At 45.5% G+C, this 20,163-nt stretch overlaps 1 protein-coding gene across 7 annotated transcripts in view; it reads left to right on the top strand.

Annotated features, from left to right (window-relative positions):
• LOC310702591 (uncharacterized protein) overlaps positions 1-20,163 on the top strand; it is a 35,724-nt gene that overhangs the window by 9,524 nt on the left and 6,037 nt on the right. For 3 of the 7 annotated variants that reach the window (XM_083494397.1, XM_083494396.1, XM_083494400.1), the window contains 6 exons: positions 3,593-3,759; positions 13,628-13,791; positions 14,692-14,797; positions 16,810-17,062; positions 17,989-18,098; positions 19,897-20,044. In XM_083494397.1, coding sequence (XP_083350523.1) covers positions 3,593-3,759; positions 13,628-13,791; positions 14,692-14,797; positions 16,810-17,062; positions 17,989-18,098; positions 19,897-20,044 — 948 coding nt within the window. Of the gene's footprint in view, positions 1-982; positions 1,291-3,419; positions 3,466-3,592; positions 3,760-9,299; positions 9,394-9,437; positions 9,703-13,627; positions 13,792-14,691; positions 14,798-16,809; positions 17,063-17,988; positions 18,099-19,896; positions 20,045-20,163 lie in introns of those variants that run through there. The other 4 variants (XM_083494401.1, XM_083494399.1, XM_083494402.1 and 1 more) reach the window with 4 other exon arrangements.

The raw sequence follows: 20,163 nt of genomic DNA, 5'->3' as shown, positions 1-20,163 counted from the left end.
GAGCCTCCTTCCCTTGAGGGTTCCCCAGATGGTGCCTTCTACCATTCCTTTGCCTAGTTGAAGGACACAGAAAGGTGTGCAGGTCTCTGCAGAAACTAATCTACTCTACAAAGGTAACATTTGCATGCATTGCTCCACCTAAGTCAACTGATGGAAGAGGAGTCAAGGGAACTCAGCCTCCATCCTGCCATCAGGAACTCAGTACCACCTCTGCTGTTGGGAACAGACTGTGCCCCTTGGAAAAGCATATTCCTTCAAGCACACCAGGCTCACAGAGGGAGTATCGCTGGCAGGAGAAGGATGACCATTTGTTGAGACATCTCCACAGATATTATCTGGCCTCAGACTCCTGATGCTGTTCTCAGACTCTGTTTGTAGCAATCTGAACCTGTAGCCTGACCTGTATTGCTGTAAGCCTTGAACAAAGCTTTCTCTCTTTCCTGCACGTAAAAACCTCTGTCATAGCATTTAGGATGGCAGCCGCAGCAACATGGGATCGACACCACTGAAGGCACTGGGACTTACCTTTGAGTAAACCTGCAGTGGGTTGTGCTGTTAAGTCAGAACTGTGACTAATGCAATTTTTCTCTGCCACTGTTAAGTGTGCAGAGCATTAAGAAAAACACCCTATAATTCATACCTTACAGCACAGAATGATCATTAATATTCCTGTTTTATACTCAGAAGGCACTGAAGCTGACAGAGAATGGCTTGCTCAAGGCCATCCAAAGAATTCATCATCGATGAGCAGAATTCTAGATGCCCAACCTAAGGAATGATCTAAAAGTTAGCACCCTCCTCACCTTCCTGATGTGAAATGGGTGCCAAAAAACCCCTTTGTGTGGTGGTAGCTCCACAGAGGGGCTTAACATTTTAAAGCGGTTCCCCACATGGATGGATAAGGCCCAGCCACATGATAAGGTGTCATCCTAGTTGCCAGGGACTGAGGGGAATATGAGGCACTGATGTGGACACTTGACACCCTCCAATATTTTTTATCCAGTATGCACCTTTGTCTTTTGCTAGGGCCGGCCCTGCTTTTAGTCAGAGTGAGGCCATTGCCTCAGGTGGCAGATACTGAGGGGGGAGAAGTGGCAGTGAAATACAGCAGAGTGGTGTTTGCCCCCTACCTGCCCTGCTCCCCCTAAGCTAGCTTGTTGCCCCTCAGGCTGTGTAGGAAGATGCTGTCCCATCGCATTGTTGAAATAAGATTCAACAGCCAGTCTAGTGAGTTTCCGTACATGGAATGTGAGGGGCTGCCATCTTGTTCTTCGCCTCAGGAAGCAAAAGGTCTCAGGCTGTCCCTGTCTTTTGGAAAGTCCTATGTAACCCTATGCAAACCAACTGCTTGGCAAACTACAAGTGATTTTCCCTCAGTCCAACAGTTGCCTCTGAGGCCTGGTTGCTACCAAACTGTTAAACCTGGGGTAACCTGTATCTCTTCACACTTGATCTTAGTTGAAAGGCTGGAGCTGTATCACTTCAGATTGGAGTAATAATAATAATAATAATAATAATAATAATAATAATAAATGCCACCCATCTGACTTGGTTGCCCCTGCCACTCTGGGCGGCTTCTGACAACTTGAAACACAGTAAGACATTAAAAAAAATTAAAACTTCCCTTCAGATGTCTTCTAAAAGTCAGATAGTTGTTTATTTCCTTGACGTCTGATGGGAGGGTGTTCCACAGGGCAGGTGCCGCTACAGAGAAGGCCCTCTGCCTGGTTCCCTGTAACCTCACTTTTTATACTGAGGTAACCGCCAGAAGGCCTTTGGAGCTGGATCTCAGTGAAATCTCACACAGCTGAACACATCTCCATTCAGAAAAATGCCCTGCATGTAGAAAAGTAGCAGGTCAAGAAGGAAGCTGGGATAGAATCCTTCTCTCTGGCATCTGGCTTCCTTTATGGATGGATTTTGGGTTGTTGGGGGTTTTTTTATAGAGGAGCATTCAGTCCACCTGAAGTATGAAGCGGAACATCCAAGACTGAGATTTACCATGTCAGGGAAAATTAAGCCTGAATCACACAGGCCTGAAATGGTCTCTCTTGAACAGTTTAGCACAGTCACTTTGGGCCCATTATGTGTCTGAATGCTGGTGAAATTGTCTCTTCAGTGAGAAATCATATACATTGGGGAGAGTTTTCATTTTCAGAAAAAGTCTCCTACTGTGCCGTTCACTGAGCCTTAAGTTATAAACCCATCTGGAATAGTTGCTGTTCGCACCACTGTGAAATGCTCCTGTGCGAGGAATTATTCTCTTTGTCCCCTTAAGTGAGGTAAAACATTCTTTTGACAACTTTGCCTTCTAAATTTTAAAAGGCAAAGTTGTCATAATAATATTTTACCTCATTTGTTGTTTCCAGTGGGGAACGATTTGGGGCATCATATAGTGAAACACTGGTTGTATGAAAGGGAACTTGCTTAGTTCTGAAGCTTTTCTCCTAAAATGGATTATTCCCGCTTGCACCACATGGGATGCACTTACAAGGAGAGATCTACGATGAATTCGATTCCATTAGCTTTTAAATGAACGAGAAGCTACCTAATTTGTTCTCAAACCAGTGCTCAGATGGAAACACAGCTCTTCTTCAAATTTCACACTTCTCTAAAAGTGGCAGGGCAGCTCTTCAACCAATGTGTATGAAAATGCAGACTGTGTGTATGTGTAAAAATGCATTGCCTTGGGGAAAATAATGCATTGTACTGAGGCAAACTGCCAAATATACAAAAATGCTGGTGAATTCTTATGAGGGGAAAAAATCATACATTGCTGCAGAAATGTGAAGAACTGAATTTGAGATTGGAAAAATGGGAAAGTGAGGAGAACCCAAGTTGTCAGATGTCTATCCCTATGCATAAGGTATATCACCCATGTAAAACTGAGGTGATTTTTTTTATTTAACTAAATCAAAATGGCAGTGGAGATTAGGATCCCATCTGCACTATACAGTTAAAGCAGCCTGGGAACTGTAGTTTGGTTAAGCGTGCTAGGAGACCCCTATGAGCCAGTGCGGTGTAGTGGTTAAGAGCAGTGGGCTCGTAATCTGGGGAACCGGGTTCGCGTCTCCGCTCCTCCACATGAAGCTGCTGGGTGACCTTGGGCCAGTCACATTTCTATGAAGTCTCTCAGCCCCACTCACCCTATAGAGTGTTTGTTGTGGGGGAGGAAGGGAAAGGAGAATGTTAGCCGCTTTGAGACTCCTTCGGGTAGTGATAAAGCGGGATATCAAATCCAAACTCCTCTTCTTCTTCTTCTTCTTCTTCTTCTTCTTCTTCTTCTTCTTCTTCTTCTTCTTCTTCTATTCCTCTCACAGAGCTACAATTCTCAGAGTGCTTCAACAGTCAACCCCTCTTCCTCATGAACTGTGGCAAATTCATGGCCTCTGTATGTTTCGGGGGGGGGGCGGAATCAACTTGCAGTCTTATGTTGGAGCTACAGTTTCACAAGACCTCTTTATTGTATGAAAATTGGGGGCAGTCATGTGAATCAAACTGTCTCATATGTTGGGAGTGTTGCAGGAACTTTGTGGGGCCGTGCTGAGTAAACTGCCAAGTGGTCTCATCTCTTGCAACTCTTGGTCATCAGGTCAACTAAAGGTGCTTCCAAGGCTCGCCGGGATCAGATCAACGCTGAGCTGCAGAATCTGCGCTCCCTTCTGCCCATCTTGGAGGAAGAGAAGGAGCGCCTCTCATACCTTCATACCATGGCTCTTGTCTGCTTCTACATACGAGAGACGCAGCTTTTCCCCCCAGGTGAATATTAAGCCTCTCTTGCGATGACTGTTTTGATTAACGCTGACTTTATATGTCCTCAGAATGTGGTGAAGTTTCTCTTTTTTAAAAAATGCTTTTTATTGGTGTTTCATTTAATACAAACAAACAAAATACAGTAAACTTCAACAATCATTTACCCACATTCTTTCCCCAAGCTCTGCTGAGCATGGACTTCCTTCCCTCACTTCAACAGGTTTTCTTATGTCAGTTACTTTTCCACAGTTTCTTGTTGTATCCAATCCTACCCACATCGTAAGATTTATTTCAGTCCTGCCAGAGTCTTCAGATTTCTACAGTTATTATTTATGTACTCCGCAAATTTACTCCAATCTTTTTGGAATTTTGCTTCCTCCTGATTTCGGATTCTACAGGTCAGTTTTGCTAGTTCCGCATAATCAACCATCTTCGTCTGCCACTCCTCTATTGTTGGTAATTCTGGTACTTTCCATTTTTGGGCTAACAAAGTTCTGGCAGCAGTCGTAGCATACATAAATAACCTTTGATCGGCTTTTTCTATTTCCCTCTCCCATCAAGCCTAGCAAGAAAGCTTCCGGCTTTTTCGGGAAAGTGTATTTAAATATCTTTTTCAATTCATTATAAATCTGTTCCCAGAACTATTTCATTTTCTCACATGTCCACCTTGCGAGACCTCTAAAAAACCCCGCTCGGAATTCCCCTAGGGGCTATTCTGCACTTCTTTTCCGATGGCCGCAGCAAACAGGAAGTCTAATGTGGAGAGGTTTCTCCAGTGTGATAGGCCTCCCTAAGAAAGCTTGGACAGTTGCTGGAGAGGGACACACATTCTCTTTCTGCAGCAAGGGTGGGGAATTGTAGCTGCCCAGATGTTGTTGGGACTCCCATTAGCCCCAGCCAGCACCGCCAGTGGTAAAGGATGGTGGGAGATGTGGTTCAGTGACATCTGGAGCACAGCAAGTTGGTAGCACATTCCTGCTGTAAAATGTTTGCACATGTGTAGAGCAGTCACAGTGCTGACCTCCCTCTCACCAACCTTACTTTATCAAGATGCATTCAGAAAAACAGCAACGAAGGTGGTGAGGACATGATACCTTGATTTAGGGTGGGGTGAGGAGAAGTGACTATTGGATTGAATAATTTTAGGAAATCTCAAGTCTGTAAGTAATGAGTTGGCAGCCAGCCTCCAGGCTTGGTCCCATTCAAAACCTATTCCAGAAGATGAGTAGACTGAGTTATATATGACACAATTTAAAGCACGTTCAGCACCTATTTCAAACACATGAATCCTCCCTAGTGGCCTAGAACTGTCACTTTCCCCTCACGGAGCTACAATTCCCAGAACCCGTTACAAACTACAGTTCCCAGGTTTATTTGAGGGAAGCCACGTGCATTAACTGTGTGTTGAACGTGCTTTGAATGGATGGTGCCGATCTTCCTCGTGTGTCTTATCCAATGTTCACCATGCCAAAGATAACTCCCTGTGGCGTTTTCACATCTGTTTGCTTGCATCTGCTCACAGGGGTGGCTTATAACTTCCTTTTATGAAAATATTTACAACTCTCTCCTTCTTTCTTCTTTGGCGATCACTCGTAGCCGAACAAGATTGTCTTCCATGAACACAGTCTTAACAGTGAGTCCGTAAGTGACTGCGGAGGCCAATTCTGGATCCACACTCCCTTCCACAGTGGGGACATAGATTTCCAGGTGGAAGTAGATCACGGTGAAGGTTTCCCAAACGTGCCTTCCTCTTAGCTCGTTTCTCCTTTTCGCCCTGAGTTCGTTCTTCCATGACACCTTGGGTAAAGGCTGTTCTCCAACTGGAGCGCTCGCACGCCAGTGTTTCCCAGCGATCAGTGCTTATACTACATTTTTTAAGATTTGCCTTGAGAGCGTCTTTAAACCTCTTTTGTTGTCCACCGATATTTTGCTTTCCATTCTTAAGCTGGGAATAGGGTAGTTGCTTTGGAAGATGATAATCAGGCATCCGAACAACATGACCAGTCCAATGAAGTTGATGTTGAAGAATGCTCTATCAGATTGAGATCTGAGCAGAGAACGAGAACGAGAAGACATTTGAAACAGTCGCTCCGTTAATACAGGAGGGTCTGGGGTGGGCATGAGAATTGCTCACACTTACCAAGATGGGGCAGGACAGGGTGGTGGTGAGGTCAGGACTCCCTAAGCTCATTGGTGGATGCACCTGATTGGCTCTGTCAGTGCATCTATGGAGCGCCACCTACCTTTACCCCTGCACCATTCATGAAAGTGGCAAGGACTGTCACAGGACACCAGACCTCTCCATACCAGCTGCTCCTGTATTAATAAAACTAAAGAGTATAAAGCAATAAATGGCAACAGAAGCACAGAAAAGCTGGTTTCCCCTATTATCAGTTAACAATAAACACCACCACCGTGAATTCAGACTGGAAATGTTCGTACATGCATTCTGCAGTGGTACATTTTCTCTTGTTTCCCCTTCACAGGGGAAACTGCAGTTTTCATCAGGAAAATGGTATAAGGGGAAAGAGTTAAGTTGCCACCCCCGCAAACGCCATGGCCCCAACCTGACCCTCCACCACTACCAGTGGGTTGGTGGCTGAACTCTAGAAAATTCTGGTTGTGGATCTTCCTTGTCATGTCTAATTGCACCCTTATTTCTATTTAAAGGAGATGTAGGAGAGGTAGCAAAGAGTAAGCATAAAGTGAGCAAGCAGCTGGCTTTATGAATGGGAACACTTTATCCATCATGGTCTCCTCTAAGGTGTATTTTACCTGAAGACATTTTCCTGTCTTCCCTTTTTCTTTTTGAATTGTCCCTGAGAGGATCAGTGCAAGAGCTAACATGCCCTTTAGCTGCATTTTTTACAAAAAAACACACACACCCAAAAAAAATTTTTGGTTTATTTTTTGCAGTGCCATTAGATCACACGATAAAGTGAAAGAAGCTGCAATGACCTTGATATTGTTCTTCCGTAATTATGTTCCAAGACGGGCATGTTCTGTTCTGCACAATGTATTGCCTGAAAGATGTTGTTCTCTTCTAATCTATAACATAGAAGGAGGAGCTCACTTGGCAGAAAACAGCAAAGACCTAAATCAACCTCACGGAGACGGATTTCTGCGGAGAGAGGAATTTGCTGTGATAGCCTTGATTAGTGAAACTGACTAAGTAGTGAGCTGGAAAGCAAGCGCTGAGGGAATGCAATCTGAGTTATTCAGACTGAAATCCTACACTTACCTACTTGGGAGTAAGTCTCTGAGAACTTGCTGGGGCTTACTTCTGAGTAGGCAAGTAGAGAATTCCGTTGTTATATGTTGGTGTGTACACACCAAACATTTGAAGTGTGTTTCTCACCCCAGAACCCTGGGAGCTGTGGTTTAACCATCACAGAGCTATAATTCTCACACCCTAAACATACTACAGTTCCTAGGATTCTTTGGCGGGGAGTGTTTTTAATTAAAAGCATATACACAGCCTTCAGCTGCAATCTTGTATGCTCTTAGTAAAGGTAAAGGGATCCCTGACCATTAGGTCTAGTCGTGGCTGACTCTGGGGTTGCGACACTCATCTCGCTTTATTGGCCGAGGGAGCCGGCGTACAGCTTCCGGGACATGTGGCCAGCATGACGTAAGCCGCTTCTGGCGAACCAGAGCAGCACACGGAAACGCCGTTTACCTTCCCGGAGTGGTACCTATTTATCTATTTGCACTTTGACGTGCTTTTGAATTGCTAAGTTGGCAGGAGCAGGGACCGAGCAATGGGAGCTCACCCCGTCGCGGGGATTCGAACCGCTGACCTTCTGATCGGCAAGTCCTAGGCTCTGTGGTTTAACCCACAGCGCCACCTGCGTCCCTGGTAGTAAACTCCACTGAATATAGTAGGATTTTCTCCTGAGTAAACCTGTGTAGGCCTGCTCTGTTAAAATGGTAGTCTGTCTTGTGCTACCGTTCAGGGTGAGCAACGGGAGTGTACAGAAATGCCTTCCTTTTCAGAAGGCTCCCAATTTAAATTTCCACACCGGTCAGAGTGTAGAAAAGGGAATGGTTGAGGAGGGGGGAGCACTGAATTCCTTATTTCTTGCTCCAGGAAAACCTAAGAGCCAGGCTGCAGATATTTAAACACTGAACCTTTCTTAACACTTCCCCACCAAAGATCCCCTCCTTTCTAACCCCACCCCACCCCCATCTTATTAAACCATCGATAAAAAAAAATCTGCAGCCAAATCCCCTTCTGTTGCATCTTTTGTTTCTCAGGGCTGCTCCCGGTGACTTCTTTTCTCAGCCTTCATTCTGATTCGCTTGCACAAAGCTTATGCGGAGGTTAGACTATATCCAGTGTTTTCTGAGTGTTCATTCTGATTTGTATGCAGGGGGGTTATATGGCACTGGACATTCATCCTGCATTAATTCTAGTGTGCTTACTAGGTGTTTTTATGTCTTCCCATTAATCTTACGTTCATTCCCTATTTTTCAGTGCATTTCCCCATCACTTTCCTAATCACAAAAAACTATTAATTTTCTGAAAAGGTGACAGAGCACTTTAAATTAATTACACAAAAGTAAATTTTGCAGCATGCACATGCATCTCTCCTGCAAAATACTGACAGCCTGAAGCCTAACACAAAGGAATGCTTTGAGCCAGATTTCTTCCTCTGCATTGGCCCAAACCACTCTCCCTCCCAAAGCACTAAGCTCCTGTGTCAATATTGCTCATCAAACTGCATGTGACACTAACGAGGGATGGATGGATCAGTCTGTTTCAGGTCCATGGCAGCTTTGCATGCATTCACACTTAATGTGTTTTGCATGAGTCACTTCCACCTCATTTCTGCATTACTCTACAAAATTTCTTTTTAATAATCCATACAAAAATTCCTATTTAAATACATATGTGTATTTTATCTCAGTGCACACATGCCTAAAGATGGCTTGGTCATAAAATATGCATTTAAAACACATTTTAGTAAGTTTGTTTGTGCTGAGACCTATCACAAATTTCAGAGTGTTGTGAAATAGAAAGGATAATTGTTCTCACATCTGAGGGCAGGTTCTTTTCCTTCAGGATTCACAGAAACTGAATTCCTCGCGCATCTCTCTGTAAAATGCACAGTTAAAGGTATGTGTATCTCCCCCCCCACACACACTGGAAAACTCAGTTGCTGTGCATCCTGGGGACCAGATTTAACTCTTTGCTCTCCACCATGATCTAAGTGAAAATCCTCTTCCTCAAAATTGCTATTTGGCACAGGAGAGAAATTTCCATCAATGCAAAAGTGAACATCTTTCCTGTGCTGGATAGCAACTTTGGAGGGTCTGAGACGATTCTCATCCTGGCCTGGCCTGATACCAGAATCCATGGAGAAGGAGGCAAGACTGGTCAGAAATCTCAGGACCATGGAGAGCTCCAAGTGAACAGCTTGCTCCAAAAATAGTTGAGAGCACATGGAACCTTTTAATGCTTTTGCTCTCAGGGCTCCTCCCTATTGTGACTAACTAATCTGACATTCTTAAAGGGCCAACACTCTGCCCTGGTGACATGCACTTCTCCTCCATTCCCTAGCCTCACACCTGGTGCACTCCCTGTGCTGCTGGACTGCTGAGATCTTAGAGGAGGCATTTGATGCCTAAAGCCCTGGGGTAGGTGCCTGTGAGGTTCTGCACTCTGGCCCTACAGATACAGGAGGTTCTTCTGGAGGTGCTTTTGTTCCTCAGCCTGTCATTTCATGCTCTCAATCAGCTGCACAATCAGAGTGCCCTACACTTGGGTTGGCTTCTTGGCTACAAAGCCTGCAGCCTCTGACGTGGAGACTTGGCTGCTGATGGACTCTGGGTTCACGAAAAGGGGGAATCAACTGCAACAACAAAACAACAACATTTGGCCTATGCATCTAAGTCAAGGCATTCTGCATTCAGCGCCATTTAGCAACAGTGGCACAACCTCCACAGGTGTAGCTCACCTAAGAGGTGTGGTTTTGACATGGGCAATGGCATACTGTATGGAGGGAGCAAGTGAGCTCATTGCGATGCCTTGATGCTTCAGCATACCTTCGCTTGTACTTTTCCACTCTTGCGCCATTTGTGCCTTTTACCTAATTTGCACATTCCCACCTTTTTAATTATTAAAGTAGTCGTGCCGTAGCACTTACATTAAAAAGCCTTTTAGCGTAAATTTCAACATTGATTTTGAAAACTGCTGCCTTTCCACTTGGTGCCATTTTATCACCGTAGGGGTTTCCCCCTCCTTCCTCCGCTTTTCACATGTACTTATTTTCCTTCTACTTTTTAGTCTTATTCGAGAAATTGCATAATGGTCTGATTTTTTTTTTTTTAAGTGTGGGAGCACAGATTTTAAAATGCAAAAAAGAGAGATAGATGCTCAGGTGAATTGCCCCCTTTCTGCCCATAAGTGTGGATTAAACACAGGGGGAGATATACGCACACAGTAAGCTCTATACTCCTCCTCTTCAGCTTAAACATTTTAAAGTAATTTCCAGGACCGGCTGTGTGCTAAGTATTGCAATCAGTATGTACTTGAGAAATTTGATATGGTCAGAACCTTGTTTGATTAGATCCCTCTTCCTCCAACGCCCCCTGGAGATGCAACATTAAAAAATAGCATGGTTTTGGAAGTAGCTCTGGGTCTACAATGACCCAGACAAACTCTGTGACTCCAGACATCCTTTTTATTGTGCATTTGTTACTATCTGTGCTCAAGATGGCATTGGGCTGGTTATATGCAATCCCATCTTAAGTACTGTTCATGCCTGCAAACATTTTTCGGGTGGACATACTGCTTTGTTTCAAACTGGTGTATGTCCCATTACTTCCTGTGAGAGAGCCAGTGTGGTGTAGTGGTTAAGAGCGGTAGATTCGTAATCTGGGGAACCAGGTTCGCTTCTCCGCTCCTCCACATGCAGCTGCTGGGTGACCTTGGGCCAGTCACGCTTCTCTGAAGTCTCTCAGCCCCACTCACCTCACAGAGTGTTTGTTGTGGGGGAGGAAGGGAAAGGAGAATGTTGGCCGCTTTGAGACTCCTTCGGGTAGTGATAAAGTGGGATGTCAAATCCTAACTCTTCTTCCTGCTGAAACCCTGTAACTTTTTATACTGGATGTTTGTGGCGCGGGGAAGGGAGAGGTGTCCTGCCTTTGTTCCACTATAGTGCAAAAGCGCTGCTTCAGATTACTATACTGTAGAGTGATAACACTGGCAAAACTGTTTTAAATCGTTGGCTTTAAATGTGTTTTGATGTATTTTAATTACTGGTTTTAGTTTGTTTTTTTTCCTTTGTATTTTATAGTGTAGTTTTTTTTAAAGTTTGTAAACTACCTTGAAACCCAACTTGGGAGGGGGAAGTGGGATATAAATACTTTAAATAAATACACACTGGGGAAGCATCGCAGAACAACTAACAAAACGGAATGGTGTGTAGACAGTCCATTATAAATCTGCTACCAATGCACTGTTATTGCATCAATGGCATGTCCAGAATATACCTGCAAGAAAAATGGGGCTGGGGCTCTGTCCTGGCCTACAAATGGAACCTAGGTTTAGCTCATAATCATAGAACTGTAGAGTTGGAAGGGACTACAAGGATATTCTAGTCCAGACTTCCTCAACCTCAGCCCTCCAGATGTTTTGAGACTACAGTTCCCAGTATCCCTGACCACTCGTCCTGCTAGCTAGGGATCATGGGAGTTGTAGGCCAAAAACATCTGGAGGGCCGAGGTCAAGGAAGCCTGTTCTAGTCCAACCCCCTGCAATGCATAAATCTTTTGCGCAACGTCAGGTCAAACCCATGACTCTGTGAGTGTCATGCTCTTACCGATGGAGCTATATACTGATGCTCTTCTATGCAACTTAAATATTAAACCAGTCTAGGTTTAGTTAGAAGATACCCTGTTCTTTTAATTTTAATGCAATGCCCCATTACATCCGTCACTTTACTCCTGAATCTTTAATAGTACTTTAATTAAAAATCTGGAGTTGAACCACAATGCTTTACTTTAGGGGAATCGTACCCACACGACGGTCCTGCCTAATGCTACTGAACTGATGGAAGAAGAATGGACTAAATCCCTATCCGTATGTTCAACAGAATGCACACATGAGGGCTTAAACTGGGGAGGGGGAACAGGCACACACATGCAATCCCCTCCCCAGCATCTTTGTCTGCCTGGGTTATGCCTGTCCTCAAACTCCCCACATTCAACAGGAACGTCTGACGGGGGGCTTGTAAGCGCGTTCCTACATTGTGCAAAATGGACCTCCCGATAAGATGGCCTTGGCAGGAAGCCCTCACCTGCAGAGTCTATTGCTCAGTTGGGTATATAAGGGGTGAGATGATATTTCACAATATTGAAAATAACATACAAAGATGCATCGTATAGGGTAGGCCGTTGCATGTTCTTTTGAACGCGTTAACAGGGCTGTAAGTCTGTCTCTTCCACAAGGCTAACTCAAAATATTTTGCTGCCTGATGTAAATGACATGAGGTAGAAAGGTAAAGGACCCCTGGATGGTTAAGTCCTGTCCGAGGCGACTATGGGGTTGCGATGCTCATCTCGCTTTCAGGCCGAGGGAGCTGGCATTTGTCCACAGACAGCTTTCCGGGTCATGTGGCCAGCATGTCTAAACCGCTTCTGGGGGCACCCCACATACAAAAACCAATTTGGTCAGGCAGTTGAATAATTTTGACGCTGGTGGTAGGATATAGTCCTCCACAACTGCTGAGGCAACAGGCTGGTTTTTGTTGTCTAGCACAGGGGTCAGCAAACTTTTTCAGCAGGGGCCGTCCACTGTCCCTCAGACCTTGTGGGGGGTCGGACTATATTTTGAAAAAAAAATGAACAAATTCCTATGCCCCCCAAATAATCCAGAGATGCGTTTTAAATAAAAGGACACATTCTACTCATGTAAAAACACACTGATTCCTGGACTGTCCATGGGCCAGATTTAAAAGGTGATTGGGCCAGATCCAGCCCCCCGGCCTTAGTTTGCCTACCCATGAGCTAGCATATATAGCTCTGTCCCCCAACAGAGCAAAATGGCCAGGGGGCTGTAAGACGAACAACCAGGGGGCTGCTGCAGCCTGAGGCAGTCACCTCATACTGCCCAATGATAGGGCTGAGTCTGCCCTTTCCTCTTTGCGGCACCACAAATTTGAATCTTCCATGTACAGTGGTACCTTGGGTTACAAACACCTTGGGTTACAAACACTTCAGGTTACAGACTCTGCTAACCCGGAAGTAGTACCTCAGGTTAAGAACTTTACTTCAGGATGAGAACAGAAATTGTGCACCAGCGGTGTGGCGGCAGCGGGAGGCCCCATTAGCTAAAGTGGTACCTCAGGTTAAGAACGGTTTCAGGTTAAGAACGGACCTCCGGAACGAATTAAGTTCATAACCAAAGGTACCACTGTATTCAGAAGTGGGGTGCCCTCAAAGAATTATGGGAAGCGTAGTTCATCCCTCATTGGAGCTACAATTCCCAGCACCCTTAACAAACTACGAGTCCCAGGGTTCTTTGGGGGAAGTAATGTGCTTTTATTGTGTATGTGGCCTAAAGTATTAAAAGGTGGGTGGTGGCACCACTACCCATGCGTCAAAACATGAAGGGAGTCTCTGGGTCGTTCTGCCTCACAAGGGAGGCAGAAGCTAGAGAGCCTGTGCATAACACACTGCAAACAGATTGTGACCTCTTTATGCACAAATCAGGGCTCTCTCGCTCTCTCGTCTGACGCAGGGGCTGAAAAGTTGGAATCATAGGACCGTGGAGCTGGAAGGTGATGTGCAGCAAGCCTTTAGCCAATGAATGGGAAGCCTCGTTCTGTCGATCCAGAGAACCAATTAATCTGTCTCTTTATTTTCTCAGATTTACATGAAGTGATGGGACTATCCTTTAATCTCGCAACTTCTGCTGCACTGAAAGACCCAGAACTGCTGCTTTCCCTCCCAGGGTTCATCCTGGCTTTCAATACAAATGGCAAACTGGCTCACGTCTCTGAGAATGTGTCCCACTTCCTTGGATTTTCTGTGGTAAGTCCAGGCTATTGCAGGTGGGAGGAAGCCAGGTTTGTCTTGCTTGGTCTAATCTAGGCATAGGCAAACTCAACCCTCCAGATGTTTTGGGACTACACCTCCCATCATCCCTGACCACTGGTCCTGTTAGCTAGGGATGATGGGAGTTGTAGTCCTAAAACATCTGGAGGGCCGAGTTTGCCTTGTTGTTGTTTAGTCGTTTAGCCATGTCCAACTCTTCATGACCCCATGGACCAGAGCACGCCAGGCACTCCTGTCTTCCACTGCCTCCCACAGTTTGGTCAAACTCATGCTGGTAGCTTCGAGAACACTGTCCAACCATCTCGTCCTCTGACGTCCCCTTCTTCTTGTGCCCTCCATCTTTCCCAACATCAGGGTCTTTTCCAGGGAGTCTTCTCTTCTCATGAGATGGCCAAAGTATTGGAGTCTCAGCTTCAGGATCTGTCCTTCCAGTGAGCACTCAGGGCTGATTCCTTAAGAATGGATAGGTTTGATCTTCTTGCAGTCCATGGGACTCTCAAGAGTCTCCTCCTATGCATTCAGCTAGCTATCTCTCTCCAATCTAATTTGAGTTTTTTTCCAAACCTTTTTCACTACAATCCTTTCAACTGGAGGCAAGAAGGATTGGGGCTGAAATTTGTCAACCTGCAAAACATGCTAACGTTTGCAATGGGGAATGTCTGTGGCATGAAATGCTATGGTGTGCAAGTAGGTCAAAAAAGGCAATTGCGCTTACAACTCCTAAAGCTTTTGTTAGAATATTTAAGGTCACACTTCTTCAAAAGTTGATAGTCCTCAAGGTTTCACTTTAAAAATATCGTGGCACACAGCTACGTGCTAAACAAGTTGCCTGTCGTCATTCATTGGCTGCTATGATTTCTCATACTCTTCTTGCAGGTAGAACTCTTAGCCCACACTGATTCCATCTTTGACCTCTTGAACAGCCCAGCAAGCGGGATTGTCCAGGAGAAGCTCAGTTTTGCCCAGCAGCATCCAGGCACTGGTAAGGACAGATCTTTGCAGCTGGGGATACCGTATTTCTCGCTCTATAGGACGCATTTTCCCCCTCCAAAAATGAAGGGAAAATGTTTGTGCGTCCTATGGAGCGAATGTAGGCTCCTTGGCTTCAGCGATAGCAACGTGAAGCCTCCAAAGCGCAGAGGGATAGCTCCCCCCGCGTTCTGGAGGCTTTGCGTTGCTTTTGCTGAAGCCGCCTGAAGCCCCCGGAGCGCAAGGGAAACTCCTGCTGCGCTCCGAGGGCTTCAGGCAGCTATCCGCAAGCCTTCGGATCGCAGCAGGAGTTCCCGCTGCACTCCGAAGGCTTGCGGATAGCCGCCTGAACCCTGGAGAGTGAGAGGGGTCAGTGTACACCGATCCCTCTTGCTCTCCAGGCTTCGCTTCGCTGGAGAGGCGCTGCACAGTTTTCCCTCTCTGCGCAGCGCCCCTTTAGCGAAGTGGGAGGAGAAATGGAAGGGGCTCCGTTTCTCCTGCCGCTTAACTGATGGGGCGCTGAGCAGAGAGGGGGAGAATTTTTTTTCCTGTTCTCCCCCTCCTATGGTCTGGTGCGTCCTATGGTCCGGTGCGTCCTATAGAGCAAAAAATACAGTAATTAATATTTATGTGACACTGCATCATCTCAGCTGGTTAGCATGGTATGCTGCAGAAATAAACATCAGCGTCCGATTTCATATATTCCTTTAATGTGAAAAGCAAAGTTTCATTTCTTTTTTTGTTCTTTGTTTCTTGTCTAGAAAAAGAAATATATTCCACCTTTTATCAATTGATTTCAGGGTCGTTTAGAGTCGCACACAAATACAATAAAAACAAACATCCATTAAAGCCACAATAGAACAACAGAATACTGAGATCAATTCAAATCAGCCAGCACATCTAAAAACCCAAAGCTTAACCTGGAATCTGAAAAATAACAAAGAAGGTTCCAGTGAAGCCTTGTTGAGGAGGAAGTTCTATAAACAGTCAGTCACAGCTGGTCTCCACAACCCACCTGACTTCTGGGGCACTCAAAGAGAGGCATCAGCAAATTACTTACATACTTGGAAAGTTAAAACCAGAAAAGTTATTCCTTTAGGACAGGGGTTGGGGAAACACTTCAGATGTTCCTGGACTCCAGTTCCCATCAGCCCCAGCCAGTATGTCAGAGACGATGGGAGTTGTAGTCCATCAATATCTGCTGTGCCACAGGTTGTCTACTCTTGCTTTAAAGGTAAAGGTAAAGGGACCTCTGACCATTAAGTCCAGTCGCGGACGACTCTGAGGTTGCGGCGCTCATCTCACTTTACTGGCCGAGGTAGCCGGCGTTTGTTCGCAGACAGTTTTTCCGGGTCATGTGGCCAGCATGACTAAGCCGCTTCTGGCGAACCAGAGCAGCGCACAGAAACGCCGTTTACCTTCCCGCCGGAGCGGTACCTATTTATCTACTTGCACTTTGACGTGCTTTCAAACTGCTAGGTGGGCAGGAGCAGGGACCGATCAACAGGAGTTCACCCCATCACGGGGATTCAAACCACCGACCTTCCGATCGGCAAGCCCTAGGCTCAGTGGTTTAGGCCACAGCACCACCCGCGTTCCTCTTGCTTTAGATGTTCTTAACTCTAACTGCAACCTGGGAGTAAAATGCATCTTCTCAAACCACATGGAATTGGGTGACAAGTCATTTTCTTTCATCTTGTCAGACTAGGGAGAGTGAATGTGGGACCTTCCAGATGTTGATGGACTAGAGTTCCCATCACCCCTAACTAGCAAGACCAATAGCAAAGGATGATGGGAGTTGTAGTCCAGGAGCATCTATAGTCACAGATCACCCATCCCTGTATTAGACCACAGAGCTGGATTTAAAATCGGGTTACACAGAGTTTGTGTTTTGTGTTGGTGTACTTATTACAAAAAGGAATCGGAGGAGCGCCTCCAAGTTCCTGCCTAGTATCAGCCCTCACAAACCTCAATCTGCCTCTGAGCTTTAAGCATCCTGATTTATTTATATTTTAATTGCTGCAGAAATTGAGTTCATCACTGAAATGCGCACTTTGAGAGCCTTTCGGGTGAGGTATGGAAGGAACCGTTTGATGGCTGTGCGTGGCAGATTCCTCATGCTCAATCCGCAGTCGACCTCCTCCTCTCCTGCCTTGACCTTTGTTGCCTTCTGTACTCCTGTCACACACCTGTCAGAAGATGTAGATGGGGCTTCCAAAGACTCCTCATTCCAGAGCCAGCACACACTGGATATGAAGATTGTGGAGATGACTGACAAGTAAGAAAAATCCACTATTTGAGCAGCTTAGTAGGGCCAGTATGGATATTATTTATGATATAATTTATTCAATTTATATCTTGCCTTTCCTCCCGAAGCCAAAGGAACCCAGGGTGGCAAGCACATCAATTTTAAAAACAAACAAAACATTTTTGAAGCATTATAAGACCAGTTTAAAACATTCTATCAGCCATTGATTTCAGGGTTGCCAGGAGCAGCAGTTTCCAGGCATCAAACACTGGGGTAAAAGAAATGTTTTTCAATTGTTCCTGAAAGTCAGTAGTGATGGAGAGAGATGCATTACACAGCGACAGCATTCTACAAATGGAATGAGTTGCCAAATGACCAGAAAAGAAAACCTGCCCTCTGCTCCTGTGTTTTGATCTGCAATCATTAGCAGGTGAAGATTTTCATGGAAATCAACTGCTGCTAGAGCTTTTGGTGGCTGGGCGTAGGCAGAATACACTTATAAGCACAGGAGCAGAGGCCAGAAAACAAATAAGTTGGCAATCCTATTCTAGGCAGTGGTGTTTGCTTGCCACAAAAGTTCTGTTGTTGCCTGTTGTGCTTTCTTTCCCACTTAATGATGGAGATACCATAGTATTGTGTTATGTACTGAGTTGAATAGGATCCAAAATGCAGCAATCTGATTGGTCCTAGAACAATGCAGCAGTATGATTGGTCTGCAGAAGCCACCCAATCCAGCTCCAGGTGGAAGTGAATCCGCAACCTGATTGGCCTATAGGAGAATCCCAGAATTAGCCAATCACGTGCGGCCCATTGTGTAAATAATGTATATAAAGCAGATATTTGGGGAGAACATTCATTCCTCGCTACTATGAGCTGAATAAAGAGCATGAAATCCACACTCAGCTCCGAGTATATTTCATATTGATTAAACTCTTCCCTGTTTTCTCCCCCTCAAGCGTTATTTACCATCTTGGTTATCAAAAGGAAGAGCTGGTTGGACAGTCTTGGTACCATTTCCTGCATCCTGAAGATACTGGAAGAGCTGTAGAGATTCACAGGACTCTGAGTGAGTGTTGTGCCTGAGACGGAATGACTAGGAAGATAGAAGCAACATCCACACCTCTTTAACAGTCATGGCATCACTCAGAGAATCATGGGAGCATTCCTACGAACATCCCTATGGAAGTAAACCCTACTGAAAACATTGGGGTCTACTTCTAAGTAAACATCCATAGGCTTGTACCATTGGAGTGCTCTCACCGCATAGTATTAAGCAAGCTGGCCACTGTTTTTTTAGACTCAGCTCTCATCTATGATTTGGTGAAACAGCTGGCCTAACTTGCAGGGTGTTGTATAGATTATAGACATACCGTATTTTTTGCTCCATAACACTCACTTTTTTCCTCCTAGAAAGTAAGTGGAAATGTCTGTGCGTGTTATGGAGCGAATGCCTACGGATGGCGGGGGGATCTGCTGCTGTTGTGAGCAGAGGATCCATGGTTCCCCTTCCTTCTCTCCTTCGTGGCTCGCTTTGCTTGCTTTGAAACAGCAAAGCGGGAGAAGAGCCGCTGACTAGGGAGAAGAGAGGGACAGAGAGCCTGTTACAAAGCACGGATCCACATGGATCCTCAGGATTTTTGCACTGGGTCACCCCAAATTCACCATCAGATCACATAGCATGTCCATAGCTACAGCTTGCACTAAAAAAATCACGCACCCACTGTTGCCTGGGGCCGCAGTGGTGCAAAAACGTAGTTACAAAGCATGGATCCACATGGATCCTCAGGATTTTTGCATTGGGCTACCCCAAACTCACCGTCAGATCACATGTCTGTGGCCACAGCATGAACCACAAAAATCATACATCCACTGTTTCGTTTAGAATATTTTTTTTTCTTGTTTTCCTCCTCTAAAAACTATGTGCGTGTTATGGTCGGGTGCGTGTTATAGAGCGAAAAATACGGTATACAGTCATACCTCGGGTTACAGACGCTTCAGGTTGCGTTTTTTCGGGTTGCAGACTGCCGAAACCCAGAAGTACCAGAACGGGTTACTTCCGGGTTTGGGCGGTCGCACATGCACAGAAGTGCTTAAATCATGCTTTGCACATGCACAGACATGCCAAATCGCAACCTGCATGTGCGCATGCATCCTGCACGGATCACTTTCGCGACCCGAGCGTCCACTGTACTAATGGAATTTGGAGTAGGGTGGTTAGAGAAGAGGCGGGGAAAGAGTACAGGGTGCCTGCATGTTCAATACTTTTGTAGAAGAGGGTTGTTATGCAACTAGCCACCTTAGTTTGAAGAGACTGCAAGGGTCAGGTAGTCTCGATACTGGCAGCAAATCTCACGTGACATTGTACCTGTGATAGGTAGCCGTCCAGCCTCTGCCAGATTTGAATGGCTTTAAAAGAGGATTAGATAAAGTCATAGAAAATAAGGCTACCAGTCGTTTGCTAATCCTGATGGCTATATGATTCTATCTCCACTGTTGGACACAGAATGCTTCTGAATACTGATTACTGGGAAATGCAGGGGTGGGTGCTGTTGTCCTGCTTGCAGTTTTCCTAGTCATATGGTTGACCACTGTGAGAACAGGATGTGGGACTTGATGGGCCATTGCCCCGATCCAGCAGAGCTCTTCTTATAATCTAATTGGGTCCGTGGACCAAAGCCACAGCTGGCTTACTTGTTTCAGCTGGCCTTTGGGACTCAGGATTATGTTGGCATAACGGCTTTGCAAACTTGTCAATATAGAACAGTGGCACAACGTAATTTCAGCTCGGTTGACTGCTGTTCTTCCAGTTATCAGGTGTTCTATGCGCCTATGTTTAAATGAATAACCCTTTCTTATTTTTGCAGTTTCAGTGCATGATTCTGGGAGACACATTCGGCACATGGCAGTCCGTCTTCTCTGCAAGGACCTGAGCTGGATTTGGGTGCGAGTTCTTGCGATAAGGGAGAATGGAAAGGGAGGAGAGCTGATCACTTGCACCAACCACATCCTCAGGTAAAGACATTCCCTGCATAGGTAATAGTAAAGGTAAAGGGACCCCTGACCATTAGGTCCAGTTCCAGATGACTCTGGACCTTTATTGGCCGAGGGCGCCGGCGTACAGCTTCCGTGTC

The sequence above is a fragment of the Podarcis liolepis genome (genome assembly GCF_965112155.1).
Source record: "Podarcis liolepis genome assembly, chromosome: 3".
In the NCBI taxonomy this organism is placed as follows: Eukaryota; Metazoa; Chordata; class Lepidosauria; order Squamata; family Lacertidae; genus Podarcis; species Podarcis liolepis.
This window is presented reverse-complemented; position numbering and strand designations above follow the sequence as displayed.